Source organism: Fusarium vanettenii (assembly GCF_000151355.1).
Source record: "Fusarium vanettenii 77-13-4 unplaced genomic scaffold NECHAsca_73_unmapped, whole genome shotgun sequence".
NCBI lineage: Eukaryota > Fungi > Ascomycota > Sordariomycetes > Hypocreales > Nectriaceae > Fusarium > Fusarium vanettenii.
This window is the reverse complement of record NW_003315816.1, coordinates 1-25,489: the sequence shown is the minus strand read 5'-3', so window position 1 is coordinate 25,489 and position 25,489 is coordinate 1. Positions and strand designations below refer to the sequence as shown.

General features: G+C 45.4%; 5 protein-coding genes across 5 annotated transcripts; 3 read left to right on the top strand and 2 right to left on the bottom strand.

Moving 5' to 3' along the window:
- Positions 1-143: 143 nt before the first annotated feature.
- On the bottom strand, positions 144-1,851 carry NECHADRAFT_98257 (uncharacterized protein; the record flags this gene model as incomplete). The annotated part of the gene is made up of 8 exons (XM_003040244.1): positions 144-203; positions 234-600; positions 649-1,439; positions 1,491-1,545; positions 1,594-1,635; positions 1,688-1,713; positions 1,765-1,788; positions 1,840-1,851. 8 exons carry the CDS (start codon positions 1,849-1,851, stop codon positions 144-146), a joined length of 1,377 nt encoding a protein of 458 aa, XP_003040290.1.
- A 342-nt stretch (positions 1,852-2,193) lies between these two features.
- Positions 2,194-3,931, top strand: NECHADRAFT_1729 (uncharacterized protein; the record flags this gene model as incomplete). The annotated part of the gene is made up of 2 exons (XM_003040254.1): positions 2,194-2,496; positions 2,648-3,931. Coding segments are annotated over 2 exons (1,587 nt in total), but the record flags the coding sequence as incomplete, so codon positions are not given.
- A 955-nt stretch (positions 3,932-4,886) lies between these two features.
- NECHADRAFT_88969 (uncharacterized protein) lies at positions 4,887-10,574 on the top strand (the record flags this gene model as incomplete). Its single annotated transcript, XM_003040253.1, has 3 exons — positions 4,887-5,041; positions 5,094-10,190; positions 10,247-10,574. 3 exons carry the CDS (start codon positions 4,887-4,889, stop codon positions 10,572-10,574), a joined length of 5,580 nt encoding a protein of 1,859 aa, XP_003040299.1.
- A 2,779-nt stretch (positions 10,575-13,353) lies between these two features.
- On the bottom strand, positions 13,354-15,061 carry NECHADRAFT_98255 (uncharacterized protein; the record flags this gene model as incomplete). The annotated part of the gene is made up of 5 exons (XM_003040243.1): positions 13,354-13,477; positions 13,509-14,293; positions 14,355-14,811; positions 14,862-14,967; positions 15,025-15,061. 5 exons carry the CDS (start codon positions 15,059-15,061, stop codon positions 13,354-13,356), a joined length of 1,509 nt encoding a protein of 502 aa, XP_003040289.1.
- Positions 15,062-19,774: 4,713 nt separating this feature from the next.
- Positions 19,775-22,100, top strand: NECHADRAFT_88967 (uncharacterized protein; the record flags this gene model as incomplete). Its single annotated transcript, XM_003040252.1, has 6 exons — positions 19,775-19,804; positions 19,953-20,143; positions 20,201-20,768; positions 20,823-21,015; positions 21,222-21,286; positions 21,369-22,100. 6 exons carry the CDS (start codon positions 19,775-19,777, stop codon positions 22,098-22,100), a joined length of 1,779 nt encoding a protein of 592 aa, XP_003040298.1.
- Between the last annotated feature and the right edge of the window lie 3,389 nt (positions 22,101-25,489).

Here is a 25,489-nt window from a genome sequence, read left to right as displayed (position 1 = left end):
TGTTTCTGCTCTACTGCGTTACCAGTGAAGCTCCCAGCACATTGACGTTTCCGAGTGTGACTGCTGTTCCAACATACATCTATCTTCTCGACATTGGTAATCATGGATCCGGGATGTATTCCTAATTAAAAGTGTCACGGAGCCTAACCTAGTAAACATCTGCCAGTGCGAAAGTAAGACGTCGGTCCAATGTGTGGTTGATTCTTAACCCACCATCATTCCTCAAGTATTACCTCTTCTTCATCATACTCTTCATCCCCGACCTCGGCCTCCTGATACTGCTGATATTCCGAAATCAAGTCATTCATGTTAGATTCAGCCTCAGTGAATTCCATCTCGTCCATTCCCTCCCCTGTATACCAATGAAGGAACGCCTTTCTCCTGAACATGAGTGCAAACTGACTCCCGATGCGCTTGAAAAGCTCCTGTATAGCCGTCGAGTTGCCGACAAAGGTCGAAGAGAGATTTAACCCGGACGGCGGAACAGAACAAAGGGCTGTTTGGATGTTATTGGGAATCCACTCAACGAAATACGAGGAATTTCTGTTTTGGATCTGTCCAATTTGATCTTCGACTTCCTTCATGCCAACCTTTCCTCGGCTTATGACTCCATTAGTATAATTAAGGGTTTAAGGCGTGCTTACTTACAAGATAGCCGAGCAAGTTAGGAAGCGGCCGTTCCGATAGTCGGACGCAGACATGGCGTTCTTCGGGTCAAAGAGCTGTTGCGTGAGCTCTGGGATTGTGATGGCCCTGAATGACCGGCTGCTAAGACTCGTGAGGGGAGCAAATCCCACTGTGAAGAAGTGGAGGCGAGGAAAAGGGACCATGTTCACGGCCAGCTTCCGCAAATCCGAGTTCAACTGGCCCGGGAACCGAAGGCAGGTCGTGAGGCCCGACATGACTGCCGAGATCAAGTGGTTCAGGTCCCCATAGCTCGGATCACTGAGCTTAAGCGTCCTCTTACAGATGTCGTAAAGAGCCTCATTATCAATGCAAAATGTCTCATCCGAGTGCTCAACGAGCTGATGGAGAGACAAGGTAGCGTTATACGGTTCCACAACCACCTCGGAGACCCGCGGCGAGGGCAAGATTGAAAAGGTTGCCATCATCCTATCTGGAAATTCTTCGCGCACTTTGGATATCAAGAGAGTGCCCATCCCGGCCCCCGTACCGCCGCCGAGGGAGTGCGTGATCTGAAATCCCTGCAGACAGTCGCAAGCTTCAGTCTCACGGCGGACAACCTCAAGGACTTGGTCAATGAGCTCGGCCCCTTCAGTATAGTGGCCCTTGGCCCAATTGTTTCCGGCGCCGGACTGGCCAAAGATGAAGTTATCAGGACGGAAGAGCTTGCCGTTGGGGCCGGCACGGATCGCGTCCATGGTACCGGGTTCTAGGTCGACGAGGACTGCGCGAGGGACATATTTACGACCGGCCGCCTAGGAGAGAGGAGGTGTTAGGGGAGAACAGGCTGTGATGAGATGACTTACCTCGCTAAAGTAGACTGGCAAACGTTCGGACTGGACGTCAGCCGTTCCACGAAACCTTCCAGAGTCAGCAACATAGGAGAGCCCTCTTGCGGGGTTCACTTACACGCCGTCGCTGTCAAGACCGTGTTCACTATGGAGGGTCTGCCTGTATCGAGTTAGCTTGGCCATGTAGCTTGGATAAGTCAGAAGAGCAATACCAAAAGGCAGACCCGACTTGGTTGCCCTAAAAACAGTTAGCAAGTGGTAGTGTAGTTGCCGTGTTAATGGAACCCACGCATTGGCCCGTTTGGAGATGAATCTTGGATTGTTAGCACAATGATCATGGCAGCTAGAAGGCTGAGAAACTCACAATCTCACGCATTTTTGTTATCACTGCTCAGAATGTATGACGTACTGGTAAAGGGCACAAGATACATTGGAAGAGTAGGCTAGACTGTAGCTTTTATTGTAGACAAGTCTTGATCACCGCCGGACATGGCGGATTAACTATCGGCCCACTTTTCAAATCTCCGCCGACGACGGCGGAAGACTCAATATGACCATCACCGACTCTTCTCTCCCCTTTCTCTCAGGCACAACATCATCCGCCGCGATCGGGAATCATCGGAGACAGACTTGATCTTACCCCCCTGAGCGTCCCTTTCCAGTCACTGCCGTCATGCCTGCTACTGCGGGCAAGAGCCACACCCCCCCTCCGACCTATGCACCACCACCCAAGCGTCGGAACATCCGAAAAGGCACCCGCAGCTGCTGGGAGTGCAAGCGACGCAAAGCCCGCTGCACGTTTGAGAATGCATGTGACACAGTATGCATTGGCTGCAGCCGCCGGGGCTCGGCTTGCGTGAGCCAGGAGTATCCCGAGGAGACATCGCAGGCCCGTCAGTCCAGCGAACGGAGGCGGGAACACTTTGCAAGAATAGGAAGAATGGTGGTACAGATAGTGAAAGAAGAGGCCATGGCTGAGCCTAGTCCTGATTTGGTGGATGATTGGAAGCCAGAGAATGAAGTCGAGGCCGGGGTTGAAAGGCTTGATGGAGAACTTGGGACCCCCGGTGGAGTTGAGTATACCGCCGCACATATTACTGCCCAGGTACGCCAATACCTAATATCTAATATCTTATCGAAGGAAGCTAACTTGCAGAGAATAGTCCTTGCAGAAAAGTATCAGTACGCTGCCACCACATGCCGGTCTCGATGTTCCGACTACCGAACTCATCAAAGACTCTGAGCAACTGGTCAAAGTCACCTCTTTCGGATCTCTTCCAACACCCAGAGACGTTGCCGGCGTCAGAAAGTCCATGAATCGCACATCTGGATACTTTATGAATATCATGATCTTGCCTTATAGCCAGCTCCAGCTCTACGACCTCCGCGTGGAAGTCCCAGACCTTCATGCCCCAGAAGTACACCCAATCCTCAAGGCCAAAAGAATGTTGACATTGGCAACTAATATTCAGAGTCTTCAACTAAAGTCTCAAAGAGTATCGTGTCAACTGTCAGCACCGCCAGCAACACTTGTTCAACAATTGATCAAAGCGGCTGCATGTGTTGGGACCAGGACATGTCCCGCCGTCTTTGTCGAAGAGCTTGAATGTCTCATGCTTGAAGCTGTACTGCTCGCCAATGGTGGTCATCTGCAGCGCTCTTGGCTTGTCCTTCGCAGACTGGTAGCTGACGCACAGCTGATGGGCATTCATCGACGCCAACATTCGGCAAAAGGTCTCGATCCCAACAACAATCTTGACACTAGATTCTTTTGGTTCCGAATCCTGTACACAGAAAGGCTCCTATGTTTGCTGCTTGGTCTTCCACAGGCTAGCACAGACTGCACAATGGGCGACGAGGCAGCGTTGCTCATGGAAGAGCATCCTGTTGGCCGCCTTGAGCGCATGCATTGCGTCATTGCCTCAAAGCTGCTCCAACGGAATGACATGGAGACAAACTATGATCAAGAGACAAGAAACATTGACATACAAATACAACGAGCAGCGCAGTCGATGCCACCGCGATGGTGGTTGATGCCGAACTTGGCTGGAATCTCGGACGATGTTCAGGGCTTTGCAGAGACGATGAGGCTGACGAACCAGCTATTTCACCACTTCCTGATAATCCAGCTTCACCTGCCATACATGGTTCGTCCGACCGTCAGCTCTAAGCAGAGGGATAGCATGACCACCTGCGTGAACTCTAGTCGCGAGGTGATGGTGCGGTTCATTAGCTTTCGCAGCATTCAAAGCGTGGCATTTTACTGCCGAGCCATTGACTTTTTTGCCCTCCTAGCATCGGTGACCCTTCTGCTAGCGCATATCGACAGTCACCAGAACAATGAAGGAGAGAGCCTCACTCATCAGCGGCCGAGTGACCGAGCTATTATCGAGCAGGCGATGGAATATATGGACGACTTCAATAAAACCTCTCAGGATATTCTCTCCAAGAGAAGCGCCGACGTGATTCGGAATTTATTGGAGGTCGAGAACCAAGCATTCAGCAAGCATGTGTCTATAGGTGAAGCCCAGAGAGACACCAACAGCGGACACTCAAGGGACGGGCATAAGTTGCAACTCAACATTCCAAACATTGGGACGGTGCACATTTCGTGTGACGCTATTGCAAGAGACGACGGGCCATTAAAAAAATCCAGTGATGACACATTGAGGGCATCATCGAAGGAGGATGGCACCGACCTGATGATGCTGAGCGAATTCACTGGCCATGAAAGGTCGATAGCCGAGGTTGCCGGAGCACACGAGGTAAAGAGCCAATATGAAGCTGCAGATCCGATCAACAGCTTTGTAGAACCGTTCCACCCGATTTGCGAGGAGAGTATGGAATTGTGGCTACATGGACCAGATAATCTCTTCCAAGGCATTGACCTGGCTCATTTTGATCTAGCTTAACACTTAGCTCTTCAGATCATAAAATGAATGGCTATAATTAGGGATCATAGCCTTGACGATTAACCAGCCTGTAAAACTCGTACCGTAAACGCATATTGGACTGAAGAGACGCGCAATGCAGGTGGTCCGAACAGTCTGCTTGCGCGTCTTTCAGCACTCTTTGTGCCAATAGCGTGCAAAGAACAGATAAGGTCCCGGGAGTTCCGGACTGATTATTCTTGGAATTCTTTCTCTGAGCTGTTGGATCAACAATAGGATCATACTCGGTCTCGGTCTCGGTCTCGCGCCCCTCCCACCCTAAAACACTCCAACTAAATGATGCTGACGAGTAGGGAAGTCAAAAAGAAGCTTATTTTTTGACTTGTCAAGTCAAGATGGACTAAAAGTAACATGTGTCTTTACAGGAGTTCTTCCATACTAATCAACCCTCCTCTACTGCGGTTCAACACATGCGTCTAGTTCTCACACGCACAAACCCCAATTGATCTTCATCTTTACCATGTCTGGACGCTCGGATTCATACGGGAATCCGTACGAGCAGCAATACGCCGACTATCACGCTCGACAAGAAGGTTCTGCCTATTTCGACCAAGACGACTCTTATGCGCGAGAGGAATATTATCATCACGATTCCACATCTGGTTATGATTCCCAGTAAGTGCGATCTTGCTTTGAGAGTGACGGTAGAGCTGATATGAGCACGTAGTCACGGTTTTGAAACCGACGAGAATAATTCGTACCGTGATGCGTCCGCTCGCTATGGCGACTATGATTCGGGTTCTTACTACTGGCAAGACGGGCAAGCCCAATACCATGCTGATGATGATAACAACGGGTGGAACGATGGCTACGGATCAAGAGACCATGGCGGCCAATACTCAGCAACATCATCCGAAGTCTTCTTTGGCGCTGATGACTCGGCCGCATACGATCGAGAAGATATCGACTACCCGTCCGCGGTGCACCCATCTCCAGACCCGTATCCTGCTTGGGCTTCTGACGCTCGACGGCCACTGGCTACCGAAGAAATTGAAGAAATCTTTCTCCAATTGACCGACACGCTTGGCTTCCAACGGGAGAGCATGCGGAACATGTTCGATCACCTTATGACATTGCTCGATTCCAGAGCCTCACGGATGCCGGCGGAAAAGGCACTTGTTTCCCTGCATGCAGACTACATTGGTGGTCGCAACGCCAACTATCGAACATGGTATTTTGCCGCCTATTTTGATCTCGACGCCCAAGACGGAAGCCCTAGCAACACCACACACGCCGATGGACAGACCGACAGCGCAGGAGAATCAAACTCAGCAGAAGCAACAGGAGGAGATGAGTTCCAGCTCGCCGAAGAGCGTTGGCAAAGACGGATGCAGAACATGCCACCTCAGGAACGCGTCCGTCAGCTTGCCCTCTATCTTTTGTGTTGGGGAGAAGCAAATCAGGTTCGGTTCATGCCGGAATGCCTGTGTTTCATCTTCAAATGCGCCGAGGATTTCCTTGCCGCACAGTCAAGCAACGATACTCACACCGAAGAGCTGTCCTTTCTCGATCACGTCGTCACTCCCATCTACCGGTTCCTTCGAGATCAAGGATACGAAATCCGCGATGGAGTCTACGTCCGCCGGGAGCGAGACCATGACAAGGTCGTGGGATATGATGATTGCAACCAACTATTTTGGTATCCTCAGGGGATGCGTCGTATTGTTCTTAACGACAAGACCAAACTCTTCGATATTCCAGCCTCGCAACGCCTGGCTCGATTCAAGGATATCAACTGGGGGAAGTCATTCTTCAAAACATACAGAGAGTCCCGGTCACTGCTTCACCTTCTTGTCAATTTCAACCGCATCTGGATCATCCATTTGACCATCTTTTGGTTTTACACTGCTTTCAACGTTCCGACCCTGATCGTTGGCTCAAGCTACGAGCAGCAGGTCAACCAATCACCCACTAATGCCAAAAAGCTCTCTGCTGTCGGGTTTGGCGGTGCCATTGCACCCTTTCTGCAACTTGTTGCTACAATTGCTGAGTGGATATATGTTCCACGGCGATGGCCTGGAGCAGAACCTATCGCGTTAAAGATGGTCATCCTGCTGGTTGCCCTTATCCTCAATGTGGCACCTGGTGTCAAAATCTTTTTCTTTCCCGGCCCGAAGAAGCTTGATGATTATCTTGCCATGGGCCATGTTGGTCTCGCCACCCAACTCTTTGCCTTTCTCGCAATCATGCCCTCTGGAAACCTGCTTGGCAACTTCTTCAAGAAGAAGTCCCGTCGTGCCACAGCAAGTGAAGTATTCACAGCGAAATATCTATCACTCCACGGGAACAACAGAGTGTTTTCATACCTGTTTTGGACACTTGTTTTTGGTGCCAAGTTTGGCGAGTCCTATGTCTTTCTTGCACTCTCCTTTCGAGATCCTGTACGGTATCTGTCCATCATGAACACCGACAGCTGCCAGGGAGACAACCTTTTCGGTTCAATCCTATGCAGACAACAGCCGACAATACTCCTCGTTCTCATGATGATGACGGACCTGATCTTTTTCTTACTCGACACATACCTCTGGTACGTCCTGGTCAACACCGTCTGTTCGATACTGAGGTCATTCTACATTGGATCATCAATTTGGACTCCCTGGCGAAACATCTTTTATCGGCTACCCAAGCGAATCTATTCCAAAGTTCTCGCCACACGAGAGATGGAGATCAAATATAAGCCAAAAGTGCTTGTGTCCCAGGTGTGGAATGCCATAATTATCTCAATGTATCGTGAGCATCTCTTATCGATCGAGCATGTGCAAAAGCTCCTATATCACCAAGTGCCATCAGAGGAGATGGGGAAGAGGACGTTGCGAGCTCCCACATTCTTCGTTGCCCAAGGCGACCATTGGTTCGACAGCCAATACTTTCCCAAGAACGGCGAAGCTGAACGTCGGATTTCATTCTTTGCCCAGTCTCTTTCCACGCCTATCCCTGAACCTATGCCCGTCGATAGCATGCCTACCTTTACCGTCATGATCCCGCATTATTCTGAAAAGATCTTGTTTTCACTACGAGAAATCATTCGCGAGGAGGATCAATATTCACGTCTGACAATGCTTGAATATTTAAAACAGCTACATCCGCACGAATGGTCTTGTTTCGTCAGAGATACCAAGGCTCTTGCTGGTGAAGATGAGCCACCTCACGACTCTGATTCGGAAGCGACTGGTCAGAACCAAATGGACCGCAAAGTTCAAGATCTTCCTTTCTATTTCATCGGCTTCAAATCCTCGGCTCCAGAATACGCTCTGAGAACCCGCATCTGGGCTTCGCTTCGGTCTCAAACCCTCTATCGAACGGTGTCAGGCTTCATGAACTACGCACGAGCTCTCAAATTGTTGTATCGGGTCGAAAACCCGGAGGTGGTGCAGCTCTTCAGACAACATCCCGAGAAACTTGAACTCCAGCTTGAACGGATGGCCAGGCGTAAGTTTCGCATGGTGGTGGCAATGCAGAGGTACGCCAAATTCAAGCAAGAGGAGCAAGAAAATGTCGAATTCTTGTTACGAGCCTATCCAGATCTCCAGATTGCGTATCTTGATGAAGAGGCTCCTGATGAGGGTGGTGAACCTCGTGTCTATTCATCCCTCATCGATGGACATTCTGAGGTGTTGGAAAATGGCTTGAGGCGTCCAAAATTCAGAATCCAACTATCCGGCAACCCTATCTTGGGCGACGGGAAATCTGATAATCAGAATCATGCACTCATTTTCTATCGAGGTGAGTACATCCAGCTCATTGATGCGAATCAAGACAACTACCTGGAGGAATGCCTGAAGATACGAGGCGTCCTTGCGGAATTTGACGAAACGACCAACGTCTCTGGCTATGACGATGATTTCAAGGACAACTCTTCTGAGCCGATAGCCATCCTGGGTACGCGAGAGTACATCTTTTCTGAGAATGTTGGAATCCTAGGCGACATCGCCGCCGGCAAGGAGCAAACCTTTGGCACACTTTTTGCTCGTACCTTGGCCCAGCTAGGAGGCAAGCTTCACTATGGCCACCCGGACTTCCTCAACGGAATCTTTATGACCACTCGCGGCGGCGTCTCCAAGGCTCAGAAAGGCCTTCACTTGAACGAAGATATCTATGCCGGGATGAATGCCATCATGCGAGGCGGTCGTATCAAGCATTGTGAGTTTTATCAATGCGGAAAAGGAAGAGATCTCGGATTTGGCTCCATTCTCAACTTTGTCACCAAGATCGGAACAGGAATGGGCGAGCAGATGCTCTCGAGGGAATATTTTTACCTTGGAACAAAGCTTCCGCTTGACCGGTTTTTGTCCTTCTACTACGCTCATCCTGGATTTCACATCAACAACATGTTTATCATGGCTTCGGTCTATATGTTCCTCATCAGCCTCCTGAATCTTGGCTCACTTCGACACGAAACTATCAGTTGCGACTACGACCGGGACGTTCCGATCACGGACCCGTTGTTTCCTACAGGCTGTGTCAATACTGACGCTCTGATGGATTGGGTCTATCGCTCCATCCTTTCTATATTCTTTGTGTTCCTCATGTCATTCATCCCTTTGACAGTTCAGGGACTGATGGAAACTGATCCTTGGAGAGCAGCTTTGCGATTTATCAAACATGTAGCCTCATTGTCGCCATTCTTTGAGGTGTTTGTGTGTCAGGTCTACGCCAACTCTGTTCAACAGAATCTCTCATTCGGAGGGGCCAGGTACATCGGAACAGGTCGAGGGTTTGCTACGGCGCGTATCCCATTCAGCGTCCTCTACGCACGATTTGCTGGTCCATCACTCTATTTTGGTGGTCGATTACTTCTCCTTTTGCTGTTTGCAACGCTCACAGTCTGGCAAGCTGGCTTGACTTGGTTTTGGGTCACCACCTTTGGCCTCATCTTTTCACCTTTTCTCTATAATCCTCATCAATTTGCATGGGACGACTTTTTCATCGACTATCGCGAGTATCTTCGATGGCTCTTTCGAGGGCATGCTCGTTTCCATGGCTCGTCGTGGATCACATACTGTCGCCTGGCACGCACTCGAGTTACTGGTTTCAAGAAGAAGAACCTTGGGGATCCATCTTCTCGGCTTTCTGGGGATGCTTCACGAGCTTCACTAGGCTCAGTCCTCTTCGGTGAGATATTACTCCCGCTGTTGTCGGTCATCATGACCACGCTGCCATATCTCTACATCAACGCCCAGACCGGCGTCCTTGAAAAGAACAACCGTGGCGAAAAGGTTGAGCCTACAGATTCTCTCATTCGCCTTTTGATCATCGCATTTGCACCCATGGCGATCAACTCTGGTACCTTGGCTGTGATGCTAAGTCTGAGTTGTCTTACGGGTCCTCTGCTAAGTCTTTGTTGTAAGCAATTCGGCAAGGTGCTGGCCTCGATCACATATGGAATCTCTGTCATTGCACTGATTGTTTCCTTTGAGGCAATGCTCTTTTTGGAAGGATTCAACTTTACCAGAGCCCTTGCTGGTATGATTGCCGTCGTTTCTTTGCAGATCTTGGTCTGCAAGATCATCATCTCGACGACATTGACCCGAGAGTTCAAAACGGCTTCGTCCAGCACTGCTTTCTGGACAGGACACTGGTACTCGTTGGGTCGTCATTCAATCACAGCACCATTCCGAGAGATCGTCTGCAAGATCACAGAGTTGAGTATGTTCTCGGCTGATTTTATGTTTGGGCATTTGCTTCTTTTCGCAATGTTTCCAATTCTCCTCATCCCGAAGATTGACAAAGCGCACACGACAATGCTGTTTTGGCTTCTTCCAAGGTCAGTTTCCATTCTTCCTCCTCTGCATGGGCGTTGATACTAACATGTTATCATAGTCAACAGATACGAGAGCCCATCTACTCCATGAAGCAGTCAAAGCTCAGGCGGCGTCGGGTGGTCAGGTTCGCAGTTGTTTACTTTACCATGCTGCTCGTGGCTGTAGGATTGATTCTCGCCCCCATGCTTGCGGGCAAGTACATTCCCTCTAGTGTTTGCGATATTTTTACAGACTTGGCTGGATTTCATCTGCTTCAACCGTCTGGTCAGGATCGCGATAACACCAATGGGACGCAACAGACTGGTACTGGAATGCCTGGCTATACTGGAGCAGGGTTGACATCATCTACTTCAGGGACGGGGGGTGTAGCAGCCACCACTCAGTAGCATGCTTTAGTAGTTTTTTCTTACCAATGCCATCATAGGCATTGCGATTTCCGGCCATGTTTCGTCTCATCTTAAGCTACCATAGAATTAAGATCCATATCAATCTCCCGTCCACAGTCAACTCGACCCTGTTGTCTCATTCTCGTGAACAGTCGCTTCAAAATTACCCCCGTAAAAGAGACAAAGCTGCAGGCTCAATCAAGTCACGAGTTACTCTTTCAACCCGGAAGCATTTCATAATTTGGAGATGGGTCGTCCCTTCATGATGCTGGATGATTAGAAATGTGCATCCATGTCTCGCATCTGGCAGTCTCCGCTACTTTGAGCACTACTTGCTCCTTAAAGTTGTTGGCAGCTAGACTTTTAGTACCTTCTATTTAGCACCTAGTGAGAGAAGTGCTACGCACTCGCAGTGATTCAACCGTATAGTATTGCACTGAGAGTGACGAACTTTCGACGAGGCGAGCGGATTAATGCCCTGTTTGGCTTCACCTGCACGAATAGATCATTGCGGCCTTATCCTGATTGATTCTGTAGCGGACATGGCTTCAAGGTCAACTTGTATGTTGGTACCCCCACCATGTGGAAGAGTGAAGATATCAGTTACATTCTCCTCGACTTGTTCTGTGTTATCGACGACTCTTCTCCCTTCTCAGCAACCAAGTGACCTTGCCCCTGTAACGACCCGAGGGCGAGGAGGCGCATACGAATGCTCAATCATCAAACACTTCCCTTGCTTCAAAATCAGGACGCGTTTTGGCCTCCTACATCTTGCGTGCCCTCTTCTTGGCCAAGTAAAGTGAAAGCATAACCCGTATCGTGGTACCCAGCCAGAGGAACGTATTGAAAAAGTCCATATAAACAACCGTCTATAGTTTCCCAACCTCTAAATCACTCAGATGTTTATTGGCTCTCCCTTCGCTCCTCGCCCAGCCAATGTATCTCAAAGTCGTGAATAAGGTGCCAAAGAGTGTGGTCCATAACACAAAGGTATATCCATCGCAAATGCACCAGGCTATGCTCCCAAAGGTCATGAAGAAAGATAGTGTACAAGTAGCTACCGACAACACAGCGACGACCTCGGCGAATACTTAGATCTTGAAGATGTTGGTTGTTGTCGATGTCTCACTCGCTAAGAGAGTACCATAGAAGCTGGCAATGACTATGGCAAGAATAATTTGTATACAGCGAAAGCCGGTGAGAACGCGATGTCGAAAGGATTAGTTTGTGTTAGAATCATGGTCAGTCGACAAGGAGAGAAGCATGGTGGCTAGCGAATTGTAAACGGTAAAGACTTAGGCTAGATGTATGTCAAGAGGGTGACTGATGCAGCGCTCAATGTAGGCAAGGGCGTCTTTATATTTGTGTTCTTAGAATAATGACAAGCATTCGGGTTCGTTACTCATATTTTTCAGATCCATGCCAAACATGTAAGAGTAACATTCAGTTGAGACAACCAAACCGGGAACTCGCAACTCCATCATCTGGCGCATGTTGATTGGAGTGTTTCTCTCCCTTTGCTTCGTCGTTGGAAACACGATGAGTTGTCGCAGAACCCGTAAAATATGACAACCAATCACTTGTTCTCAAATCACCTCAAGTTAGTCTTGCCCCTCTAAGAGTCCCAACACGGCACTTTTCAACTGTTAGAACTAAAAAAAAGGTTGTCGGAGAGACTTGTCCGGGCTTAAAGCCTCGCTCGCTTAGGGGGCGCCGTAAGATGGCAAGGTGAGCAAATATCAAAGTTCAAGGATTAGGCACAGGAGGGGTAGTATCTATGACAACTGGATCAAACACAAACAAGGATGGGCTCGGCGAGACCTTGCGCGACCAAGCGCTCATCGTTGCGTCTCACAATGTAGGAGTGTTTTTGAAACGGTCCTGCATCACCTACTCCTGTACCAACTTGACCCTTTTACAAGACTAAGCAGAGGATGGGATTAATGATCGACCGGACGACTAGGCTTGTATTGTTGGAATGAAATATGGATGGGAGCCGATTCAAGATTGATAACAACTCTTGCCAATCCCAAAGGAGAAGGATAGGTACAAGTGGGAGGTGTGATGGATGCAAAAAATGATAAACTCCCGGTTGGCTGCACTTTTTATGTCAAGATTGTGCCCTTTCTTTGCAAGATGCTGGCGGGCCTTGGCAATGGTGGTAAGCCACCCCCCTACCGCTGACTTGGTCTTGACATTCATACGCCATAGCACGACGTTTCGGGTCTATGATCCGGATATCGTTTTTAGGCTTTGGACAGTGCCTCCCCTGAAGCCGGTTATGCTGGTGAAACATGGCTGAAGACAGACCGTCAGGGGCTCGGTGCAGGATCTCATCAAGGGTAGATCGTTCCACCCCTGGCTTTCAATGATCAGCGAAAGGATTTACACCCAGTCTAAGATTTCCGATGGACTTACTGGCACTGATTAAAGCATGACTGCCAGGAGTAAGGGAGCGTGGCGAAGACGTGGAGGCTAAATCGCTTCTTATGACTTATGCCTACTTAACAGAAAACAAACTCCACACGGGGCTCGCAAGCGTCAGGCATGCTCTCGTCTGGGCGAGCACAAAAAGGCAAAGAGAGTGGTCCTTGTGGTTTTATTGAGAACGGGCCTAGATCACATGGATCTCGTGAAGATAGCTACGTAAGGAAAAGTCATCCACCATACAATCAATGACCGATCCAAGTGAGTTAGGTCTACCATATAGCAAACACGCAACAGAGGTCCCATTCAATGCAGCTGCTATTGTAATCCTTTCGTTGTTATTTTATTAAGCTTACATATATTGCTCCCTAGTCTCGAAACTTGGCACTAGACAGTGTATGAGCATAGCTACAGCAAAGCAATCAGGATCAGGCCGCGGGCGTCTGGCAGCTCCCAGATCAAAACTTTTGTTGAAACTTTGGGTTCTCCCTGATCCGTCCACCAAACCTATTCAACAACCATGGTACAGGCGCCAAGGCAAGAGAAATCAATCCAAGCAATGTATTCCCCCAACCCAGACCGAGTCCGTCGTAGAGCTTCAGCCCACAGAGGGGGAGAAGGGCTCCCAGTAAACTCCGTAAGACGGCATTTGCTGCGGTGACCGAGGCAGCATGTCTCGTGAAGGCGTCGACAAGGTAAGTTTGCGAGATCATAAAGATGCCGATCATACCAAAGCCCATGATGCCTGTACCGATCATCGGCACGATCCAGTGTAATTGCTTCTCTGCTGTCCAGCCGTAAATGATGAGGCCGATGGGGAGAGTCAAGGCAGTAGGGACAGTGAGTCTCAGGTCCAGTCGCTGCTCTGGCTCGACGGCCTTGCCTGCACTCTGACCATCCCTTATCAGCTTATCCGACAAGTATCCCACAAACATCAAGCCAAGCAAGTTTCCAACACCTCCAGCAATAAATGACAACCCTGCACCCACCGCACTGAACCCATACATGTCGTGATACACAAAGGTAAAGGTGGTGAATAGCAGATATAACATGCCGTAGAGAGTGGCGATGTATAGGCAAACCATAGTGACAATAGGCGAGAATAGAAGCATCCGCATGGGTCGAGTGATGGCAGAAATAAAGATCTCCTTCGATGAGCCTGTTGCTTGCATGGCTGAGCGATACTTGGTGGTTCCGGTCGCCTTGCGTAGTTTTGCAGCCTTTCGCTCGAGAATGACAGGTGCATACGTCTCTCGAAAAACTACAAAGGAAGCGAGGATTACAGCCCCAGACTAAAATCATCAATACGTCAGTCACTGATCCCGGAACCATGGTAAGTGGGATTAGACTCACAACAATAGTTATAACCCAAAACACCCATCTCCAACCCTTGGCCTCGACCAGAAAGCCAGCACAAACAGGTCCGATCACAGGCCCAAGGAGAGGTCCAATGGACCATATAGACATGGCGGCTCCTCGTTGCTCAGGGGGTACCATGTCTGCTATCGTGCCACTGCCGCAGGTCACCGTAGCGACCCCAACAAATCCAGAGAGAAATCGAAATGCAATGAGCATCCCGACATTCTGAGATACGGCACATCCAATCGAGAAGATGATGAAAAGACTGTTGCAGACGTGGTAAACTGGTGTTCGTCCGTAAAGCTCGCTCAAAGGCGCCATCACAAGCGGCCCGAATGCAAACCCGAGTACAAAGACAGAAACCATGAATGTCGCAACTTCCTCATTGGAGGTGCCAAACTCGGCCATGATGACTGGTACACCAGGAGCCATCATTGCAGACGCCAAGGGCCTATGTAGGGTTTAGCACGTCGAGGTCATTAAGATGAACTGAAGTCATACGTGAGAAAGGTGATAAAAGAGAGGATCCCGATGATGCTCCATTTGCGGCCCGCCGACCAATTGAGGGGATTCTCCGGGTCCTGATCAGGTGGTTCTTCCCATCCAACTGTGAAGTTGATATGCTCATCTTCATCAGGTGTCGTCGCTGGCTGCTTGGTTTGACGCTCATCGGCGAGTGCTGGTGTGTTTTCCTCTGCCATTGTTGTTTTGTTGATAGGTTTCTTTTGATCGAGGAGCCTGAAATATAAAAATGAAACGTGAAAAGGGCAATAAGTAACCTAGAATATTACATTGACAAGTGCAGGGAACCGGATGCGTCTTCCGAAGCTACCGGGTAGAGACCGAAGTCGAGAGCGAGAGCGGGAGCGAGACCGAGACCGATCCACCACCAGGGGCGCAGGGTTACAGGGGTAAGCCTCCTGGGTCGAGTCAGAACCTTTCGCTCAGAGCAGATCATCAATATTTGTGGTTCTCGGCTTAAGAGGTTGCATTGGGCGTGACTGCAATGGGAGAAAGCTGTAGAGATGCTTCAGGTTATAGCGCACGAGGACAATGCGATGGGCCAAACCAGGATATGGTGGGAAGGCATAGACAACAGCCATTAGTAATAGAAATACAGCTGTTTGGGTTTGAAATAACACTTGCCCATATTCCAGGTTCAGCAGTGAATGAGTTCTAGGAGTGCCAATCACGACGCTGCTAAAAATCCTATTGCGCATTGCGCTTCATTACAGACAATGCTCAATCACATTCTCAGTCCGTCTCTTGACGACGTTCGGTGTGCCAATACTCTCCAGCGTATCCCATAATTCCTCCAGCTCATGGAAAATCTAGTCTATTGTTAACACTGAACCATAAACCCCTGGCCCCCTTTCCACGGTTCAGCCTCGAGCTCCTGCACCGAAGATGTTGATCACGCGTTTGAAGTGGATAGTTTTGCGGCCGGATTGTCAAGCAAAGCCTGCAACGGAGAGGTAAGCAGGGTGTAGCTGTCGTATGCAACAGCCAGAGTCGCCTAAATGCCTGTACTTGTTTCTATTTTCAAAGTCAACTGTTTGGCGCCAAGAAACATATCTGGATATAGGCCCATCTAACAAGAGTCAATGGTCTTACCCTCACGTGGTCCAAGAGGCAAGTAACCGGCAGAGAGCGGGAGAAGATCGATACTCGACTCTCATGTTATAATTTCACTGCAACCCCTCTTTGTCTAGGCAATTAGTGAGACTTGGCTTTCGATCCATACACTGTCAGATTTGGGTTGATGCTGTCAATCTCTTCCACATGGTTCTTGTGTGCATCTCGGTCGCGGCTCACTATCTAAACCCTTAATGAGAACCTAATGAGATGACCTTGCGTAATGTCGCTCTACCAATGTCACCACAATCTTTGGGGGGTAAGATGCAATGATATTGGAGTTGGGAGCTCGCACTACTTCCATCAAGGTCATATTAAAAAGCACATGAAATACCAAACGATAAACTAGAGTATAATTGACATTTGAGGCCTAAAGAGTATGGTTAAACCAGGCTCAACTATTAGTACCTTTCATACCACCCGGCCTGAGTCTTTCCCGGAACTCGGACTTCCGCTCGGTGTGTGGCAAGAGCGAGAGTTCGAAGCCACCGTTATATGTACGATGACGTAGTGGTTATTTTCTCTCTCTCATTATTCTCGTTTTTTTCTTTGCATTCTGAGCATGGCTTAAGCTAGAGCGTGAACAACTAGCTGTACTATCTGGATTGTGGGCATAGAATAGCCGTGACGGCATGCGATGGAATTACCGAGTGTTGGACTTCCGCGCCTACATTCATCACGCAATGTGTGAGACAATCAGAAACTCGGGATAAACTAAGAAGAAATTCCACATGAATCGAGAACCCTTTTAACTCTTGAATAAAAATTAAAAAAACTCAGAAGATATTACTAGGGTTAATATCTTGGCCTAAGGGCAACAATCTGTCGAGAATATGGTCATTGTTGCAGTTGCTGGAGTCTGGTCGATTCGGCCGATGCTTTGCTCTTGAGCTGCTCAAGAAAGCTAATGTTTCTGTCCGAGGACTTGTCAGAGATAAGTCCAACGTACCATCACGTATCAGCAAGTGTCTAGCTGTCAAACTTGTCGAGGGTGGTGCGAACGACATGCAAACACTATGAAATGTCGTTCGGGAAGTCGATGTTATTGGGTGTGCCTACGCGGCTGACAGTAAATTCATGGCAGCAGGCCAGAAACTCCTAATTGACGCTTTGGAAGCTGAAGGGGTTTAGCGTTGCGTGGCGAGCGACTATACTCTGGTTTATACTAAGCTGGAATACGGGGACCTGATATCTCAAGACACCATGAAGGAAGTATATGAATCTTCAGCGAAAGAGTGTCAAAGGCGTTTATCTACTCATAGGTGCCTTGACTAATACTTTCTGGAGCTCCTGGTTCGGAATCTGGGAGCCCAAAGACGTTTCAATCTCATTCTATGGCACTGGGGACGAGGCATGGGAGCTGACGAGTTACGAGAATGCTACCGAATTTGTTGCGACACTAGTCCTGGACGAGAAGGCAACCGGGTTTCAAAGATATAAGCTTATACACTATGTTCCTAACTGTGAATATTCTAGAAGCTAATGAAAACGTAGTTCTTGGAGATAGAATCTCCATCATCCAGATCGCCAAAGATTTTGAGGATGCGTATGGAAAGAAACTATATCTGCGAAGCCTTGGAACGTTGGATGATTTGAAACACCGCATGAACACGGAGCAAAAGTAACAACCAGAAAGTGTCATCAACTGGCTTCCATTGTAAGTCCCATGTTGAATACCTTTTTTACGTGCATCACGCTCATTCTTTGTTTGGGTTCTATCAATACTTTGCCTGGACGGTCAGACATATCTTGGCGTAGAACCTCAGGGCTTAGGATAGGCTCAACCGGTACCCATCAGGAAGTATTTGGAGAATCATGACCTAGAATCGTTGAGTACTACAATGTTCTCTGTGGGTACAGCTCAGTAAGTGAGGGGATGCTAGCCTTATCTTGAACAGGTCCAAGCCACCACTCGCAATGCGCTCAATGGTATTGAGTGTAGCCAAGTGATATTGATAGCTGACGTAGCTTGTACATGATAAAGTGCAAATGGGCATGTGCTATAAGCGTATTCAGGGCCTCCCCATTGGCTTACGGTCGGCAACGCGAGGCTCACTCTTTCGGTGGTGAGTGGTGAGTGGCTCACTCAGATTGAGGTTAATGGGGTGGAAAACATGGGACCATGCATGACAGTGGGGTTGTGATAACAGTGAGTGCCAAAAGAATAACGGACCAAATCAACTGCTGGTTCGACGCATCAATATGTACTGGTTTTCACAATCCCTAGATCCCCAGAGGCAACTGCAGGGCTACTGACACTTCCCTAAATCCAGATCAGCCGCCAGCCATGCAGAATAAACCCCCTCGGAAGCATCGTTTGCGTTGTCGTACCAGTTACTGCTAGTCTTCCCGGTCCTCTTTTTCAAGAGACACACATACTGTAGCTAAATCGGTTGGTTGTTTTATTGCCAGCAGTTGGTAGGATCATACAGTCCGGGATCACCATAAATGGGCGAATCAGCCAGTTAATGTAGATGACCTGAATGAGTGTAGCTTACTGCCAGTGTCTAGTGGACTGGTTTCGGGGTTCCATTTCTCTGCACCAGTAAGAATGATACTTTTACAATGAGTCCCATTATAATGCCGGCCTCGTTCACATCATGGATATCGGTCAAGGTGTTTCCGTCCCTCGTTATCATACGCGAGAACCACTCACGGGACGGTTGAGAATAGTCTGGCCAACAACGTGTTCCTCTGGATGAGATAACTTGCGTGCTTTCGGAATGGTATCGCATTGGGTATCAAAGCCGTGGCATCGGCGCGATAATGTATCGTCTAGCTTTTTATACATTGTTGTAGCGCAACGGAGAGCTAAGGTTGGGTCTTTGAAGGCCTTGAAGAGTAAGAATAGTACTCGCCTTTTTTACTTTCATGTGTGTGACGAGTACGTCATTGAAAAGGTAGTAGAATGGATCGAGGGAAGATTGGAGACATGTTTCATCCACTCATTGATTAAGACGGCGAACATCAACTATACAGATCACCCTTCCTGTTTGCCACTGTTCTCATGGATTGAAAATAACCTTTATACTACTGATATCTTTATCTAGTATAGTTACGGCATCATTAACCCCCCTGAGGTCACCACCAATCTCTGGGTAGGAACCACAAGAAGCTTGCCCGTTCCAACTGCTAGGGGAAGATATGTAACAAGCGTCTATTCAAGCAGCTCGTTCTTCTCCTTCTCGATTATCGGAACAGGCCAGGAACTGAATTTGTGAGACGCGTCCCGGGGTAAGATTTCTGGAGCAAAAGGAGGTCGAAGTGCATCTACCTCAGTGTATTTGAGGCCAAGATTGCATCAACTACCAGATCATAGGGCTCCCCTCAACTGGTGCCCTGGTGATTGATCCCCCTTTCCGTGCGTTGTCGACGACTTTGGCGGCACCTAGCTTTGAGACCAATCTTTCATGCCTCGGTGTCCAATCCGACAGTATCATCGTCTCCACATGGTCTCGCTCATCCGAGGTTCGGTGCGCTCGGATTAACTCGCAACCATCTCGATGTCCGAGTGGGGCCCCAGGCTAGATGGATTGATGTCATGCTACCTTGGAAGGGCCTGTTTAAAACGTTTCTCTTCATTAATCAGCCTGGCCGGACTTTCTAGCACCCTTCGTCATCCATCTGATCCCTCTCCGAGCACAAGCAAACAGCACACTAACAACGATGGTGACAGTCAAATCTACTTCTGGCGGGCATGATTCTCGCAGTTCCATAGAGATCAAGGCTTATGGACCTGTCCCTTTGGCTTGTGCCGCCTGCCGTTACCGCAAGTCAAGATGCGACAAGACCAGACCAAGGTGTGGCAGGTGTGTTAAGTTTGGCATCAACTGCGTCTATCCGGGGTCAAGAAAATCGGCCCTTCGAAAACAGACAAATGCGCAAGATTTGGAAGACAGATTAGGTATCGCCCCAAGTTCATGTTACTACCCGTGGCCAAGTTGTTACTGACAACAGTTGGAAGCTCAGGTCGAGGACCGGCTTAACAAAGCTAGGCAGTCAATCGCCCAGAAATGCCATTCAAAAGGCTCGGAGAAAATGGGAGAAATGACAGACCCTGTCAAGCCTGGTAACCTTGAGCACAGTCCGCAATTCATGACCTTCAGAAAGGATAGCACTCTGCCCCTTCAAGGCATCATAGAGTCCTTGTAAGATCGCTGGCCATGAGACAAGAAAAAGTGAGAGTCGCTTTCTAAGCATAATAGGACCGAAACTTTTTTCCGTCTCCCTTATTCAGACATGATGATCATACATCCCGCAAGATACATGCAAGCTTTCCGAGGAGACGCTACTCGGAAGCCTCCTCAGTACTTGCAGTATGCCATCTGCGCTTTGGCAGCTATCGGAAACTCGATGGATGATTCTCATCACTTCTTTTACCAAAGGGCACGACAAAGCCTTGAGGCGGTTAACTCAAAGGTGCCCAACGCTAAAGCACCCCGAGTCTGGATCAAAGCTAACCCTTCCTACAAGGGTCTTGACGAACAACACGTCTCTATTCACCACGCTCAAGCATGGATCCTTATAAATATTTACGAAGACAAGGCCATGCTATGTACACGGGCCATTATGAGTGTCGCTCGCACACGACAAATTTGCCTCTTAATGGGCCTTGACCTTCTAGACTCAGAGCACCGTTCGGTTGATCACGAGCTATCGCTGTTGAGCTGGGTCGAACTCGAGGAATGCAGGAGGGTATTCTGGTGCTCATTCGTCTTGGATGCATTTGCAAGCATGTCGACGGGATTGCCTAGTCTGATCAACATGGACAATGTGGGTTGATATTTCTGCTTCCGTCTCGATAGGCCATTGATTAACTAACCGCAGGTCGCTATTCGTCTTCCTTCCTCCGACAATGCATTTATCTCGGAGGTTCGAGAAGAGACCTCTTTCCTACACACAATACTTGAAGATGCACAACCCGCCGGGTTTGCCGGGTTTGCCGGGATTGTAATAGTTTGTCAAGTATTTAAGGATATTCTGCGACATACGATTGAATCGAGCTGTGCTGGCGCAAAAGGTAAGGTCAACAGTAGGTTTTAGTCCCGGCATCATGAGATTGACGAGAGAATATCGAGGATCTCGAAGCTACTTCCTGGGAACGTCTCCTTGCCCCCAGATCCTCTGAATGCTTCAAATATTCGGATCAATCTTACCCTTCAGGCCTCTATCATTTGCCTCCATCATTCGGCAATTAAGGAGTGCAAGAACCATGACTCCTTACAGACTTTGGCGCAAACAAGCATCAGTTGCTTGCAAAGCGCGGCCGAGAGGGCTATGGACATCATCAAGTCCTTGCCTGACTCAACCTCAATCTCGGTAGAGTCACTTCCAAATTAGGACTCTGTGTCAAGCTGACCTTTTCTTGAACAGGATAACACACTCTGCTCCCTTTCGCTCTATGTAGTGACAACTGCGCTCGTCTTTATGGCCAAACAGGGTTCGGTATCCGCCATCCGGGACCTCGGAGTCACTGTGTCCTTGATGGAGAAGATCTCACCAACACACAAGCTGACACGGGTATTTCAACATCAAGTCTGTTCTGACATATGCCTGAGTGGAATCGGCGCATATATACATATTCCGGCATCGAGCAAGAGCACAGTTCGTACCAGCCAAACAACACCACCATCATCCGGTCCGGTCAGCTCGCACAACACAGCACCCCAAGATGTGCAGCCCAGCAGCATGAAACAGAGAAATCTTGCGGCCTGGGCTGTAGAAGAAGATCCTGAATCTCTCGCATGGGACTGCTTTTCGGCCCTTCTTGCTGCTGCTAAACACAACGCCTCAGCACCAAATAGGATGGTTGTGCTAAACCGCGACCGATGCCAAGTTTCTTCCATCGGAAATGAACATATGATGTCAAATGACACAATAGACACTGTCTCAAGACACAGCCCTGGCATGATGGGAAAGCACTTGATAGACGCCAACGAGGTGCAGCAAGATTACGCTCTTCCGAGTACGTTAACGGTTCTTGATGACCCACTCAGCTGGGCAGGATTTTGGGAAATCTGTGACAATAATCCTGAGGGGACATTTGATAGCGCTCCTCATTCTGGATCAACGGCACTTGGTGGCATCGTTACTTTGCAGGAATGAGAGCCAATATGAAACGCAGTATCAAGGTAGATGTTGCTCTCGGTATATATAAGAATAGTTCACCAAGGAGGCGCTTGCAGAGTATGATCAAAACTCGAGGCTTGCACAGGGAATAATGATAAATAGCCATGCCTGACTCCCCCCCTTGGACTACTGTCAAGGCGCCATCGTCGGTGTCCACGATATCTCTACCTCTATTGACACACGGAGCTCGGATAAGCTGGTGAACTCCCAGGCTAAATTTCATCATCAAGGGACTATATCATTCAAGAGTAGCTGAACCAACATATCCGACAGAACCACGCGGAGCGCCAGGTTACCTCGTCAGCTTGCATTTCACAAAAGTCACGGTCGAAAAGCAACGTGGGTGCGAGGAGCCCTCGATCTCCCGAGGCTTTGGCTGGATCCTATATCAGAATACCACCCCCTACTTTGGCGGTCTGCCTTTCTCAGAGGCGTTACATATTGGGGCGCGGCGATGAAACTGGGTAGTCGAAATCTTACTATTATTGACCGTGGCCCCATTCGGGTCCAGTGGGTAAAAAAACATCAAGATCTGGATGCGACATGAAGAAATTCTGAAAGAATCTCAGAGAGAACTTGGGAACTGAGTTTGCCAGCATGATGGGGGAGTTTATAGTGGTCTGCGTGCTATCTTACTAGACAAACCCGAAATGAACTATAGTATAGTAGCAGCTGGAGCGCTTTTCGATGATTCAGAGGAGTATTGAGGACATCTGATCGACAAGCATGGCGTGGCTCCCACACACCGATATCCGCGTTTCGGAAATGCTAAGTCTCCGAGATACTTAGGGTAACCCTGATTATTAATTAATATTTAGACCTTAATATAAAAAAAATTAAATTATATAAATAATTACTTAAAAAGTATTATTATAATAAATTATAATTCTTAAATATATAAATTATTATTTATATTATTTAATTTAATATTAATAATTTAAAAAAAAATATATAATTTCTTTTATAATATTTATTTATATATTTTTTATAAAAACTAAGGGATTATAAAGATTCTTAAATAATTATAAAAATAAAAATATTAATTCCTAAGAATAAATTTTTTTTTAAAAATTAAGCTATTATTAAAGGCATTAATGATTGTGTGGATAAACCTTATTAATTTGAGCCTATTGAGCTTAGGCTTTAGGTATAGAGCCTTTATTATTAAGCCTATTGAGATTTTAATTGAGATACTTTGATCCCCTTTTTAGGTGGAATAAAGTCTAATAATAATAATATAGTAATATAATTTATATATTAAAATATAAAAAATATTTAAAGGCTTTTAAGATAATTAATAATTTTATATTAAATATTTTATAATAAGTTTTTATATTAATAAGTTTATATAAATAATATATTATAAGATATTAATAATATTCTTTTTATAAGAAAATTACTTTTATTTTAAAGTTATATTTATTTATTTTAATCTTAATTAAGGCTAATAAATTAAAATTTATTAAGATAAAGATAATTTAAAAAGTATATTTAAGTTACTTAAAAACTCTTATAATCTTATTACTAATCTTAATAATTCCCTTAGGTTATTTTTTTATTATATTACTAAGTAATAAAATAATTAAGTTATACTTCCTAATAAACCTCTTATAAAACCTTATAAAGCTAGGAAATTATAATATATCTTAAATATTATTAAGAAAAGGCTAGTCTTATATTATAATTATTTATTCTTAATTTATTATAATTCCTTTAGGGGTTATAATAAACTTAATATATTTAATTTAATTAATATTAAAGATATATTTCTTAGAGTTTATATATAGCCCTATATTTTATAGCTTTTATAATATATTTCTTATATATTTTATATAATTTATTAAGTTATTATTATATATTAGGATATTATTAAGATATATAATATATATTATTATTTAGCTCCCTAAGTATATTATTAATAAATTATTAAAAGGTAATTAATATATTTATAAAGCTAAAAGGTATAACCTAATATTTATATTATTAATAATAATAATAAAAAGCTATTTTTTATTTATTTCCCTTTTTAACTTATAACTAATAATAAATATCTTTAAGGTTAAGCTTTACATAAAGATAAGCTTTTATTAATTTATTAAGGCTTTCCTTAATAAATAATAAAAAGATATAATTCTTTATTATAATAATATTTAAGCTATAATAATTAATATAAAGGCATAGCTTATCTCTTTTCTTAAGGATAAAAAAAATAAAGGCTTTAATTATATTTATTAATCTTTAAGCCTAGTCCTTTTAAAATATATTTATAATATATTTTTAAAGTATAATTAATTCTCTTTTTATTAGGCTATAAATAAGTCCCTAAGGGGATATTTCCTTAGGTTTAATATTAATAATAATATATATATTTATCTACGGGTTCTAATTTCTTAGCCTCTAAGATAAAAAAATTTTTAAAACACTAAATAGAATTTTAAATATTACTAGGAAGCTTCTAAGAGGCATTTATAATATATATATATGCCTTAGTGTAAATTACTTTATTAAGTCTAATTATTTATAATTTAAAGCTTATAATAAGGTTAAGAGTATAAATCCTAAAGATAAATATAATAACTATATATTATGCTTTATAATATGCTTTTTTCTTAGATATAATTATTTAAAGGATTTTCTTAATCAGGAGATATATTTAAATTCTTTCTTTTTATTTATATATACTCTAAGATAATATCTTTACTTTTAATATCTATATTATAAAAATATAAGTACTATAGAAGAGTAATCTAAGCGCTATTTATTATTTTAATTATAATATTAATATATCCTAGGTAAGCTATTTAGCTCTTATTTATAATTTTATATTAAGCCCCTTTTATAAGTATTATCCTTTATTTATTCTCTTTACTTAAGAATTAGGGATAAATAATATTTTAATTAATATTATAATCTAATAATACCTTTACATCTTTTTATTAACCCCTTAGCTATATTAATACTTAGAGATATAATTAATTATATTATTCTTTGAGTTAAGTCTAATTTAATTCTTATTATTAAGAAGAGATAATAGAAGGGATAATAAGTTCTTAGTTTAAATTACTAAGAGTATTAAAGCGATAATTTCTTTAATACTTTATAATAATATATCTTAGAGATTTATAGGTTATATAACTAAGGTATAAATATAATAAATAAATATAATTATCCTTATTATATCTATAATAATTTATACTATGCTTCTTTTTTATTATATTTAATTCCTTATTATTAATAAAAATAATATTAATAAGTAATATAATAAGAAACTTTATAAGTATATTAATATTTTAATAAAAGGTATTTTTCTTAATAATAATCTTAGCTTAGATTTTAATATTAATAAGAATATCCTAAATAATAGG